Genomic DNA, 13,604 nt, shown 5'->3' with positions numbered 1-13,604 from the left:
GCAGAGACACAGACAGAGGGAGAAGCAGGCTCCACGCAGGGAGCCCGATGTGGGACTCTATCCCAGGTCCCCAGGACCACACCCTGGGCTGAAGGTGGTGCCAAACCGCTGAGCTACCCAGGCTGCCCTGTCTGTGCTTTTGACATCATAAACAAGGAATCACTGCCAAATCCACTGTCATGCTTTCCCTCTATGTTTTCTTCTAAGATTTTCATAGATTCAGCTCATAGGTTAGGTCTTTGATTCATTTTCAGTTAAATTTTGTATTTAGTGTAAGACAAGGGTTCAACTTCATTCTTTTGCATGTGGAGATCCACTTTTCCCAGCACAGTTGGTTGAAAGGACCATCCTTTCCCCACTGGATGGTCTTGGCATCTGAATAGGCAGCCAGCAAGCATAAGAAAAGATGCTCAACATCATTATTCACCAGGGGACTGTAAGTCAAAATTAGTGAGATACTGATTCACCTCCACTGGTGTGACTGTAAAAAAAGGGACTCCTGGGTGGCTCCGCAGTTGTGCGTCTGCCTTCAGCTCAGGGCGTGATCCTGGAGAGCCAGGATTGCGTCCCACATCGGGCTCCCTGTGAGGACCCTGCTTCTCCCTCTGTCTGTGTCTCTGCCTCTGTCTGTGTCTCTCATGAATAAATAGATAAAATCTTTTTTTAAAAAAGACATAATAACATAAGTGTTGGTGAGGATGTGGAACAGTTGGAACCCTCATACACTGCTGATGAGCATGTAAAATGATGCTTTGGAAAAATCTGGCAGTTCCTCAAAAGATTAAGCATAGTCACCACATGACCCAGCAATTCCACTCCTAGATACACAATCAAGAGAAATGAAAACAGATGTCCACACAAAGACTTGTATATAGATGTCCATAGCAGCATCATTCCTAAGAGCCAGATAGTGGAAATAACCCAAATGTCCATCACTGATGAATGCATAAATAAAGGTGGTCTACCCAAAGAAATGACATAAAAAGGAATGAACAACTGACATCTACTACAACATGATGGACCTTGACAGCATTTATACTAAGCCAAAACAAGCCAGATGCAAAAGGCCACCTACTGTATGATTCCGTTTATAGGATACGTCTACAATAGGCAAGTCTGTAGAGATAGAAAGTAAGATTAGTGGTTGCCAGGGGGTGGGGGTGTGTGAGCACAAGGTGTCTTTCTGGAAGTGGTGAAAATGCCCTAAAATTATGGTGATGGTTGTACAACTCTACAAAAATACTAAGAATCATTAAATGGGTGAATTGTATGTGAATTCTATCTCACCAAAAGCTGTTCAAAAAATACAGTGATCCAAGCTGAGAGGTGTCTGGCAACACAGAGCTGGGCCCCCAACCTCACCTAGGACAAGAACAGCTCCAGGGAGGAAGTACCATCCTGTATAGGATGAATTAACTCAATGAAGCAGGTGGTAGACAGGTGTTCATGCAGGGGGATCAGCATGTGCTAAGGCTGGTGATGAGAGAGAGCCTGGCATATCTGGACAAATCTAGTGGAGCTGGAACCATGAGCGGGAAGTGGGGAGCAGAGAGATGAGACTAGAGGAGCAGGTATGGCTGCATGAGGAGGCCCTCTGCTAGAGCTTGGACTTGCCCCCGAAGACAGTAGGAAGGCACTGGAAGCTTTAACAGGGAAGTAATATGGTCAAATGGCACCATGATCAGCACACTGGTAACTAGCACAGAGGAGTGACATGGGGGCATCTCTTGGCTGCCACTCTCTCTGGTTTTCATCCCCTTTTCTCTACCTCAGATCCAACCTCTAATTTCTTAGGATTCTAGTTTGAGTGAGACCCCACATTCCTGGCTCTAGACTTGGGCCCTGATTGGTTTTGTTTTTTAAGAGATGGAGAGCACATGAGTGGGGGTGGGGAATGAGGAGCAGAGGGAGAGGGAGAGAATCACAGGCAGACTTCACGTTAAGCACAGAGCCTGAGGTGAGGCTCGATCTCACGACCCTGAGACCATGACCTGAGCAGAAATCAAGAGGCAGATGCTCAACCGACTGAGCCACCCAGGGTGCCCATAGCCCTCATTGGTTTAAACTGATCAGCACGTTCCTTATCTCCTGCTGCCTCTACATTGATTGGTTCGAGACCAGACACATGACCTCCTTCAGGCCATCTGAGCCAACGAGACACCCATCTTGGAATCTTGGTTGACAAGGTAGAGAGGAAATGGGTCACTTTTAGCAGGACGTGAGCAACGGGGAGGCCCTGAGCTGCTGCCTGTAGGCAAATTGGAGAACATTGCTCAGAATGGCCCCAACACTGAGGAAGCAGGGCGGGAAACGAAGAGAGGAAATTTAGTTCCTCTCTCTCATAGCCTGGAGCCTGGATCAAGCCTTGCCTGAAAGCAGTACTGCCGGACTCCTGAGTTACATGAGTCAGTAAAGTTCTCTTTTGCTTTAGCCAGTTTTGGTCACGTTTTCTGTTATTACAAAGTGCTTGCCAGAAGCGATGCACAGGGCCTTTGCAGTCTCTCTGGAAGGTCCAAGAGGACTGCCCATAAAACGCTGGGGCTGAATTCTGAAAGACGAGGAGGAGGTAATTAGCAAGGTAGGTGGAAGGGCTGTCAGGGACAGAAGGGATGATTTATACAGTGTCTTTCCTGAGGACCTACTAATGACATTCATTCATTACCAATGCCTGGAAGGCAGACAGCCAGGGGGGATTTCAGTAGCCTGTCGGACAGGAACCCTGAGCCCAAACCCACAATGAGCACGAGAGGGGCCCTGAACCAGGACTGACTGGCACTGAATCCGCTCATCTGCCCTCCTTGCTCACAGGTGTACCGTCCAAGGTGAGGCCCCAAGGGGTCCATGGACATGCCCACGGCCACACAGCAAGGGCTGGACCTGGGGCCCAGGTGTGCTGTTTCCTGTGCGCAGTCCTTTCCTCTCCCCCCTTGGGGTTTGACTAGAAGCAACAAACCTTTAAGGGCCGAGCCTGGGAAAAGCTGATTTTGCTGTTTTTGAGAAAAAGTTCACTTACCCCATCTGGAATTGATCCCAGCCCCCTTCCCTGGAGGCCCCTGGCTATGGCTCTGGCCTCTTCACTGTCAAGGACCTCATAAAGCCCGTCCATGGGGGGCCTCATTGATTTTCTTTTTTAAAAGATTTTATTTATTTATTCATGAGAGACACAGACAGAGGGAGAAGCAGGCTCCACGCAGGGAGCCCGACGTGGGACTCGATCCCAGGTCTCCAGGATCAGGCCCTGGGCTGAAGGCAGTGCTAAACCGCTGAGCCACCTGGGCTGCCCCAAGACAGAATTATTAACAAGGCTGTATTCACTTGGGAGGGGATTGCGGGCCACACAGCAAAATGGGAGAATCCGGGGCCACTCTGGCAGTAAAGGGTCTAGTTCCTGCAGGGCTTTCCCACCCATGGCCCGATGCTTCCAGAACTTCACCCCCAAACTCAGCCCTGTGCCCCCACCTACTACCAGTGGAATTTACCCTATATCCTAATTTCCAACATTCCCAGAAACCACGTGAAGACCCAGGCTGAGCCCCCATGGTGGGCAGGAATCCTGCGTGTGGAGCTCCAGGCTGGGTGTGAGCATGGACTTCCCTGGGCAGGGGGCGGGGGGGGGGGGGCCGGGGGTGCCCACTGTCAGCATGTTGATGATGGCCTGAGGCCACTGAGAAGGAAGGCTTTAAGGATCCACTACAATGGATGGTTGTCTACTGTTTGCTGGACCCCAGGAACCAGCAGGGGGGCTATGAGCAGGAGCGGTCCCTACCCTGAGCGCCCCCAGGGCTGTTTGGAGGAAGGAGCTATGGGGAACTCACTCATCCAGGCATCCGTAAGTCCTCGGCAGCCCCAAATCATGCGGATCCCCTGCCTTCTGCCGGCGTTGGTGAGCTTTGCAACCAATCAGAGTGACACATATGTGGGTCTCAGCAGAGCACACATCTCTTCGTACCCAGATTCCATGATGCTTTTGCAGAGTGAGCTCTCAGGCTGGGGCGCCAGACAAGCCTGACTTGAATCCCTCTGGCCAGTCAGCAGCTGTGTGACCCCGGCTCAGCTGCACGACCTCTCTGGGCCTGCCTGCCTATCTCACAGGATCCTGCCAGGGCTCAGGGGCTGTTGCATGGGAAGTTCTTGGCTTACTGCCTGGCACGCTGTAAGGGTGCCGCGAAGTGGTGGCTGCTGTTGTTACCCTGGGACCTGCACTTTACCAAGTTCGAGTCTGAAAGCAAAAGGACCACAAGAGAGAAAGATGTCCCGCTTCTATCCCTGTCAGTTCTGACCCTCCAAGACTGGACCCCAACTCAGAATAGTTAAAGTACACCGCGTCTCAGTTGGAAGGAACGTTGAAGCCCCTCCCTGTACAGACAGGGAGACTGAGGTCCAGAGGGTGAGCATTGTCCAGGTTTGCACGGGAAACTAGTGGGCCTGGAACCCAGGACAGAGGCCTCCGCGGTCCTGGATCCCGTATGTGATTGACCCCCAGGAGACAGACGGACTTAAAGTCATGGCCAAAGAGGAGGTAAGGGGCTGAGGAGTCGCCGCCCAACCACCCGTCACTGTGGTCTGAGTTTCCTCTCCAGGTTGGGTCCCGGGCAGGAGGCAGCAGCAAGATGCACATGATCCGGGCTTCATAGGCCACCCCGCACCCCAGAGACAGCTGATGTATGGGGGCCGGGTCCCAGAGGCCATCAGGGGCTCTCCTCAGAGCGGCTCCTGGCATCTGCCCAGGAGTCCCTATCCTGCTCCCCACACCCTGGCTCAGCCTGCTTCTGTCTCTGCCTCTCTCTCTCTCTCAAGAATAAATAAAATCTTAAAAAAATATATTACCTCTTTGTCCTGTGCTTGTGCAAAGCATTTGGTCCTTATAACCCTGCCCCCCATGAGAAGATCAGATTGGTTTATAAGATGGGAAGTGATCTGCCATAAGCCTCACAGTACAGAAGGGAAAGGGACAGGACCAAGGCCAAGGGGTTTTATGCTCCATGCTGGGGGTTCAGTGGGACCAATTTTTAGCACCCTCCATTCCCAGCAGCTGACTCTGCCCTGGGCATCCTCCGTTTGTACCCCTGATCTCCACCAGGCCGTGGAAAGGAAAGGACTTCCCTGGACACACCTCCTTTTCATATAAAGTGCCTCAAACCCAAGGACCAGGTGCCTGTGGGCAGCTGTACCTCAGGGGAGCTTGAAGTTACCTGGAGGAGTCAAGAAGGCTCCATGGAGGTGATGTTTATGTGGGGACTTGAAGCGACATTCAACAGTGCTGCCCAAGAAGAAATATTATGTGAGCCACATGTGCAATGTTAAAAGTTAAGATATTGAGGGACACCCGGGTGGCTCCGTGGTTGAGCGTCTGCCTTCAGCTCAGGTCGTGATCCTGGGGTCCTGGGATGGAGCCCCACATTGGGCTCCGTGTGGGGAGAGGCAGACTCTTCATTCTCCAAAGAATGAAAATTTAAAATCTTTTGCTTTTTAAAGATTATTTGTTTATTCTTGCGAGACACAGAGAGATAGAGGGGCAGAGACACAGGCAGAGGGAGAAGCAGGCTCCGTGCAGGGAGCCTGATGCGGGACTCGATCCCAGGTCTCCAGGATCACACCCTGGGCTGAAGGCAATGCTAAACTGCAGAGCCACCCGGTTGCCTGAAAATTTTAAATCTTAAAAAAAAAAAAAAAATAGTTGATATCGAAACTTTGCATCCAAAATAGTACTCATTCCATATATCACTGCATTTTTAAAAATATTAATGAGGGATTTTTCATTCCTTTTTTGGGGGTACAAACCTTGAAAATCTCCTTTGGACTGGCCACCTTTCATGTGCTCAGTGGCCTTTGTGTGGGAGGCGTCCCTGCACTGGACACTGCAGGTTTAGGCCATCACTATACTCTAGGAGGAGAAGGGAGGGCCGCCCTGGAGGAGCAAGCCCTGTGAGAGGGAGCAAGAGGGGAGTCAGGAGACAAAAGGGCTTTGAGAGCCGGCAGTGGCTTGATCAGCCTGGCCGGGGGTGGGGCACAGAGGAAGGTGTTCAGCCTTGAGGTCTCTTCAGGGAGTGAAATCCAATGGACTAGGTGCAGAGGATGGATCTAGATGGATCTAGAGAGTAGGGTCCATGGGGAGAGCAGGGTGTCCAAGACGTTTCAGATTTCTGGCTGGAGTCACAGTATAGAAGAAGCCATTTATTTGCCCACGGAGAGAAGATTCTTTTTTGGGGAAGAGGGGGGTTTGATAAGTTATGTTTCTGGCCTGATGAATGAGGGACACCCACATGGACACACCCCGCAGCAACCTGGATACACACACAGGCTGAGACTTGGGAGAGACTGGGCTGGAGCTGCTGATCTGGCCCGGGAGGTAACGACGCCAAGGACGCAGTGGCGCAGGGAATATTTAATCCAGACTCTGCCTACCACAAGTACGTCACTTTTGTTTCCCAAGGGCTTTCTGGAAGAACTACTGAGCAAGCTTCTGGGGTCACTCTTCCAGGCGAGCTCATAAAACAAGACAAGGGACTCTCTGCTGAAAGGCAGGGCAAGGACCAGAGGCTGGGTTAGGATGCAGATTCCCAGGTCATGCCCCCACCCCGTTCAGCTCTGCCCCTTCTGGATGGGGCCTGGGCAGCTGGGTCACCGATCAGTGCCGGCAGGTGATTCAGGCAGGCACCTTCCCTGGGCTACCTGCAGAGGAGCGAAATGACTCTATCAAATGTTTGTCTTATTCAAAAGCACTGTGTTGATTATTATTATTATTATTATTATTATTATTTTGTGTGTGTGTTTATTATTTTTAAAGATTTTATTTATTCATTCATGAGACACAGAGGGAGAGGCAGAGGCTTAGGCAGAGGGAGATGCAGGTTCCCTGCCCGGGGAGCCCAATGTAGGACTCGATCCCAGGACCCTGGGATCATGCCCTGAGCCGAAGGCAGACGCTCAACCACTGAACCACCCAGGCGTCCCTACAAGCAATGTGTTCAATTGTAGAACACAATCTGTACAAAATACAGATGAATTTCTGGAATTAGTCATGACGGTTGCACAACCCAGCGAACCATACACATTAAAACAGTGAATTTTATGTTATGCAAATTATATCCCAAGTTTTTTAAATGCAAGGAAAAATACAAATGAGGGCAGAAAATAAAGTGACTTGCATTCCCACCGATACTGGTAACAAGTGATAGAACACTCTGGAGGCAGAGCCTTCAGATTGCTTTTTACAAGTGTACGTAAGTTAATTTCTATTACTTTACACACGCTGGTTTATAACCCTTGGGGAGCCACCCTCAACCCCCCCATCCAGGGACCCATCCCTGTCCCCAAGGGCTCAGTCCTCCATGCTCTCCTTGCCTACCCTCCCTCCTTAGTGACCTTATCCTGCCGTGTGGCTTACAATCCCAGCTCTATCAGGATGGTTCCCCAGCTCATCCCCGCGGCCTCCATGTCCCTGAACTCCAGACGCTGACATCACCTGCTTCTGGGGCCTCATCCAACATGCGTCCATACTTCTCACGACCTGAGCTGGACTCCTGCTCTTGCCGCCTCCATACTTGTCCACTCCCCATGTGAGCGATGGACCTCCCCCTCTAACAGTTGCTCAGGTCAAGATCCTTGGCATTGACCTTGACTCCCTTCTCTTTGCCCTACACCCCCCATCCAGTCCATCAGGCTATCCCACTTTCGCACTATAACCTGAGTCTAACCAGTTCTCTCCATGTCCTGGCCTGCCTTGCTGGACCCGGCCACCACCCTCCCTGTTGACCAGGGAGGGGGTCCTGATTCTGCCCATGGCTGCAGGGATCCCAGGGCTGGGAGCAGCAGCCAAGGGATCCAGTTAAATACTGGTTCTGACTTACCTCCCACCTCTCCCTGGCTCTCCAAGCCCCTGCGAGGCCACATGTGGGCCTTGGGGCTCCAGGGCAGGGTCTGGGCACTGCTCCCCCTTCTCCAGGCCTTCCTCCCAATTCCTTGCAGAATGGGTAGGAATGGGTTCCTTCCAGCTGGCAAGTATGTGCCCATCTGAAGGCTTCCTGCGGTCTGAGGCTCCATCCAGGGGAGGCCATCTAGGGAGAGGAATCGGGAATGGGCCCTGTTTGGAGGTAGGAGGCGGCATCTGGGGGCTGAGAAGCACTCGCAGCCCTGGTCAGGCTTTCTCTGTCTCCTCAGTTCCTCTGTGGACTCTGGACCCCTTGGGGTCTGTGCCAAAGTGGGGAGAAAAAGAAACCCTGCCCACCACCTCATCCTTGCCTCTTCCTCCCATGCTCTGTCCACCCTCAGCACCTTCTTTCTCATCACAGAGGTTTGCTGAGTGACCACGACAAGTCAAGTGCCTTCTAGGTGTTACAGGTACAACCACAAATGAGAACCCTGTCCTCAGGCGGCTCACAATACAGGGGATGAGACACACAAAGAATCATCACAACCAATGAAAAGGAGACTAGGTCTGCAGGGCTTGCAAAGGAGAAAAGGATACAGCTGGTTAGGAGGCAGGAAAGGTCCCCACACACTGACACTGTAGATGGGGTGGCCAGGGAAGGCCACGGGCACTCTCTCTCGCCTCTCTCCATCCGGGTGGAGCCTTGGCCACTGGCCTCAGCCTCAGCTCGGCCTGGAGGACCCCTGCAGGGGAAGCCACCTGCAACCCCCGCCTGGAGGCCAGAGAAGTAGAGAAAGCAGATCTGCCCCTGTCACCCCTCTGCTTAAAGCCCTGAGGCCCACCCAGCTCCTTGCTGAGACGGCAGGCGGGTGCCCTCTGGCCCTGGCCCTTCCCTGTAGTTTCAGATTGTAGCCCCTGCGCCTGCGGCCCTGTGCACTGAGAGGGGTTCCCCCTCGGGCTCAGGTCTCCCAGGCCTGGAATAGGCGGTCCCAATCGCCCCCTCCGTCCTCAGGGCTTGGAGGTCACCTTCCCGCACCCCCCCCCAGGGGAGGTACCCCCACCAGACAGGTGACATCTTGCCGCGGGGAGGGCCGGGACCGCCTGTCCCATTCACCCGCGGGTGCCCGGCGCCCAACAAATCTGCTCGAATGAATGAGTTTCTGGGCGCAGAGCCTCGGCCTCATTCACATCAGATCTTCCGGGCCCTCCCCGCCACCCCCACCCCCACCCCCACCCCCACCCCCCCGCGCCCCGCGGCGCCGCGGGGGCCGGGGCGGAGGGCGACGGTGAGCGCCCCCTCCTCCGCCGGCCGGTCGGGGTCCGCGGGGCGCGGGGCGGCGGCGCAGGCCGGGCCGGGCCGGGCGGGTGCGGGGCGGGAGGTGGCGCCGGGCGCTGAGTGGCGGCTCCGGGCCCACCCCCGGCGCGCCGGTGCGAGCGGGAGGCGGGAGGCGGGAGGCGGGAGGCGGGGAGCGCAGGGGCGGCGGCGAGAGGGAGCGCAGCAGCGAGCATGTGCCGCGGAGCCCAGTAACCAGGGACGACCGCGGCCACCCCGCGGCCGCGTCGCCGCCCAGCCCAGCGCAGCCCCGCGCCGCGGCGCCCGGACGGCCCGGGCCTGCGAGCGGCCGCCCCGCGCCCCCGCCCCGGCCCCGGCCCCGGCCCCGGCCCCCGCCCGGCCCCCGCCCCCGCCCCCGCCCCGCGCCGCGCCCAGGGGGGCCGAGGCGCCGCCAGCCGCGCGGGCCCGGCGCAGACAAAGGCGCGGCCCCGACCCGGCCCGGCCCGCCCGGCCCGGCCCGCCCCGGCCAGCCGCTCCCGCTGGGCGCCCCGACGGGGTCCGGCCGGGGGCGGGGGCCGCGGCCGCCGACGATGGGGAAATCCAACAGCAAGTTGAAGCCCGAAGTTGTGGAGGAGCTGACCAGGAAGACCTACTGTGAGTGCGCCCGGACCCCCGCCCCCGCCCCCGCCCCCGCCCCCGCGCCCCTCCCCCGGCCCGCGGCCCTCCTCGGCCGCGCCCGCCGCACCCCGCCCTCCGCCGTTCCCCGCCCCGCCTGGGCGCCGGCCCCTCCGCAGCCCCGGCCGCGCCCCCCGCCCCGCACCTGGCCCCATTGTTCTAGGGCGGCCCTCCCGGTCCACGCGCCGGGCCGCCCCCGGGCCGGCAGGACCGACTCCGGCCCCGCGGCCCCCCGACCCCCCGACCCCCGCGGCCCCCGACCCCCCGACCCCCGCTGCCGCAGCGCTGTCGGCCGGCGCCGGGCCGTGCCGGGCCGAGGGGGCCGGTCGGGGCGGGGGCTCCCGGCTGCGCGGCGGCTGGGGCTGTGCGGAGCCGACGGGCACGAGCGCAGCGGGGTGGGTGATTCATGCATCACGATGCCGCCGCCGCCGCCGCCGCCGCCGCCGCGAGGTTGGCCCGTCGCCCCCTCCCTGGCCCCAGTCGTGTGCGTTGCGGCGGGAGCGGGGCGAGACTTGCCTGAGCGCTCGAGGCGGCGGTGGCGGCGGCTCGGGGTCCTGGGCGCCGCGGGGGCTGCGGGATTTGCAGGCTGAATTCTCCCCTGGCCCCCATCTCACCTCCCCCTCCCTAGCCCCGTCTGCCGCACTGGGAAATGGGGGGTGATCTGGGCTGTCTCAACAGGTCACCGTCTGGGGCACCCCCAAGAGGAGGGTCTGCCCATTTCCGACTTCTCCAGAGCTGGCTTCTTGCGTCTCTCCACCTGGCCCCAACTTCACAACCGTTCTGTCCCCTCCTATCTTCGGTTTCTCCAATGAAGGACTTCTGTCCCTGCAGCTCTTGGGGGACACCCCACGCAGCTTACCAGGGGTTCATGGCACTGGAGATCCTCTTGACCCCATGCTCTCTCTTTTGGGGGACGGGGAGAAGGATGACTGCATGGTCTGGAAGGGCTGGTGCCTGGGTGTCTGACTTGGAAGGGCGCACCAGCCCGGGTGTGGGTTGGAATTCAGAACCCATACCTGGGCAGCAGCGTGGGGCCAGCCCCTTTGCCGGAGATTGACTGGCAGCCTCTGCGTGGATGGAGGCCGGGGAGGCAGCTTCTGGTGGTGCATTGCACAACCTCTGCCCCCCCACCCCCATCGGTCTTCTGGGCACGTTGGCAGGTCTGGCCAAGCTCACACTTCAGCTCCATGCCCCTCGCCCCCATGTGCTTAGAACAATGGGGGCTTTCCTGAGTGGGTGCTAGTCTGCTGAGGGGTACTGGTCCTTCTCCAGTGGAATTCTCCAGCAAGGAGCTCACATCCCAGTAGCTGGTCCTGGAAGTGTTGAAGCTCCAAGGACTGGGACTCTCTCCTTACTGCTCTTAGCCTCTTTCCTGGGGGAGCCGATGGGTTGTGGGGGGACGGGGTGGCCCTGTTCGGCTGCTGTTCTGTGAGATTTGCTGGGCCTTCCCTCAGGCTCTGGCCAGATGTAGGCAGTAGCTGTCTGCAGGAGGCTGCAGGTGGGACTTCCCAGGCTCTGGTGCCCTGGGCGGCAGAGGGCACCACGGGCTTTGACAGGAGTGGTGGGCTTGGGTCGCATCAGGGTGTCCCCATTGTGGTAGAGCCGGAGAGCCACCTGAATGAAGCCAGGTCGCCTACTTCCTGAGCCTGTCACATGTCAAGCCCTTGGCATCATTAGCTCATAGAATTCTCAACCGCCCTGCACGTGGTGGGCAATGTTCCCAACCTCATTTATAGATGAGGAAACTAAGGCTCGGAAAGGTGAAGTCGTGTGCCCGAGAGCCACGGCCAGGGGCTCAAACCCTGTCTGGTCTGTTTCCAAAGTTATGCCCCTGGAGAGATCTCAGAAGTCAGGCCGAGAAGTCAGGAGGGGCTTTTTTTCTGTGGGTCCCTGTCTGGTTGCTGCTTCAGCCCGCGATGGTGGATTCTGGATGCGAAGGGGTGGGGGCCGTCGTTTTGTCCGCCCTGCCCCCCTCACCCTGGGCTCATCTGTCAACTTTGGGAGAAGTTGAGTCAACAAGGTTTTGTTAGGAGCAGGCCTGGTGGTGCTGTGCTGGCCTGGGCTATTTTTAAAGGCCTTTGGAGACATGGAACAGTTTCGATCAGAGAGTTAGCCCAGAGTACTTCGCTCCATAGAGGCCTTATTAGGTGTGGGCTGGGGAAGGTGCTGGTGGGTTCTTTTGCCTCCTGTCTCCCTTGCTGATGCTTGGTGGTGCTGGCTCGTAGTAGGCCCACAGATATTTGTTGAGGAAAAGTCTCCCAGCAGGAAAAGCAGAGAAAGCCTCCAGCTTGTTCTTAGGCCCCAGATGGGCTTCCTTCTGATGGGGACTGGAGCCATCTGTTCTCTGTTGCGGGGGTTCCGTGTGTGGGGTCAAGAGATGAGCACTTAGCAAGGGCCATCAGATGGCAGAGTCTCCTGGAGAACTTGTTAAATGCCAAGTACATGGGTTGCTTTGCTCTTGGATTTCTTACTCCTGAGGTCTGGGCTGGGTCCAGAGCCTTGCGTCCTTGATACGTGTTACCATGCAGGTCTCAGTTCCCGGGAGCCCCAGTTGAAGACCTGCTCTGGTTCTGGGGGTCCCGGCATGTGTAAGTGTCACCTGGGGGCTTATGCCACCTCGGGGTAGCACAGATGGCTGCAGGGCCCAGAGGGGAGCTCAGATGTTCACACCTGAGTCATGGCAGCCGCCACTGCTGGTGGTGACTCTCCTGCTCCCTGGGAGAGACTGTCCTGATGGGGTGTTTGTGTGAGAGAAAGAGAAAGCAGGAGAAGGTCTAAGACACATCAGATGCAGCCTCGCTAAAACCCTCTGTCTTTCGGGCTGAAGACTGCAGAGGAGATCGTTTTCCTCCTCTGCAGATAAGATTTGGTAAACCACCATGCCCCGTAGTGCCATCCTCACCCTTCCTGGCACAGCTCACACCCAGAAGCACAGGAGGTTCGAGACTGATGGGAGCCCCTGCCCAGCCGGGACTCAGCATAGTCAGTGTGGCCGGCAGCCCAGTTTCTTGGAGGTCTGGCCCACTTTCTCCCAGCTTGTTGGTGAGGCCGTGGTCAATCCTGTGTGCCCCGGCAGTGGGACAGTCCAGCCCCTCACTTAGTGACCCTCAGCTTCCTCATCTGCAAAATGGGTATGCTCATGGTACTTGGCTTCCTGGGGGATGGAAGGCATCACCAGAATAATTCCCTTATAGCCTAATACCTGGATCCTTTGGTAAAGGGTCCTCCTGGATGCATGGCGACAAACAGCTGCCAAGGGTGTCAGGCTGCGTGTGAGCGATCGTTATAATGTCGCTTTGGGTACACGATTCAGCTTCCTCTTGAATTGATCTTAAATACATCTCGTGGGCAGAGTTCATCTGTCCACAGAGGAGTCCTCCCACGGCCCTGGACTTTGTGGCTTGCACACAGGAGGCGGAGAAAGGTGGGAGCTTGGGCTTGCCCGAATCTTCGCAGATGCTTGTTTTACCTGCAGTGGTCTCCCCGCACCCCCTACTTGTTAATTTTGGGTCTGCGCCCGCTTGCTGTTCATTGAGTGCTCACTCTGTACTGGGTGCAGACATTGGAACGGGAGGGAGGGAGATGGAACTCTTCTTGCCTTCAGATGGAAACCAGCCAGATGCTCCAAAAAAACCAAGCCGATGGGGCTCGAGCTATTTGTTGTGGTCCGAGCTGCATTGGCTTAAAGCTCCTGGGCTCCAGCCAGGCAGCCCCAAGAAGCAGACACCTCCACCCTGCCTCCCTTCCTTATCCTCTCCCCCGGGGTGCTCACGGCACTCCCCAGGG

General features: G+C 56.9%; 1 protein-coding gene and 1 long non-coding RNA gene across 3 annotated transcripts in view; one reads left to right on the top strand and one right to left on the bottom strand.

Annotated features, from left to right (window-relative positions):
• Positions 1-4,777: 4,777 nt before the first annotated feature.
• On the bottom strand, positions 4,778-12,451 carry LOC112677330 (uncharacterized). 2 transcript variants are annotated; one of them, XR_007413083.1, is made up of 4 exons: positions 10,678-12,447; positions 7,851-8,057; positions 5,782-6,672; positions 4,778-5,655 (listed from the first exon to the last, which is right to left on the bottom strand). It is a non-coding gene; the product is annotated as an uncharacterized LOC112677330 (long non-coding RNA). The 2 variants fall into 2 exon arrangements; XR_003146988.3 differs by having other exon boundaries at positions 4,778-6,672; positions 10,678-12,451.
• Positions 9,649-13,604, top strand: part of NCS1 (neuronal calcium sensor 1) — a 49,724-nt gene continuing 45,768 nt past the window's right edge. Inside the window, exon 1 of the mRNA XM_025475487.3 lies at positions 9,649-9,797. Within this exon, the coding sequence (XP_025331272.1) occupies positions 9,734-9,797 (64 nt within the window). The 5' untranslated portion in view covers positions 9,649-9,733. The remainder of the gene's footprint in view (positions 9,798-13,604) is intronic.

The sequence above is a fragment of the Canis lupus genome, chromosome 9 (assembly GCF_003254725.2).
Source record: "Canis lupus dingo isolate Sandy chromosome 9, ASM325472v2, whole genome shotgun sequence".
Taxonomy (NCBI): Eukaryota; Metazoa; Chordata; class Mammalia; order Carnivora; family Canidae; genus Canis; species Canis lupus.
Note: the sequence above shows the minus strand (reverse complement) of the source record. Positions and strands in the feature narration are given on the sequence as shown.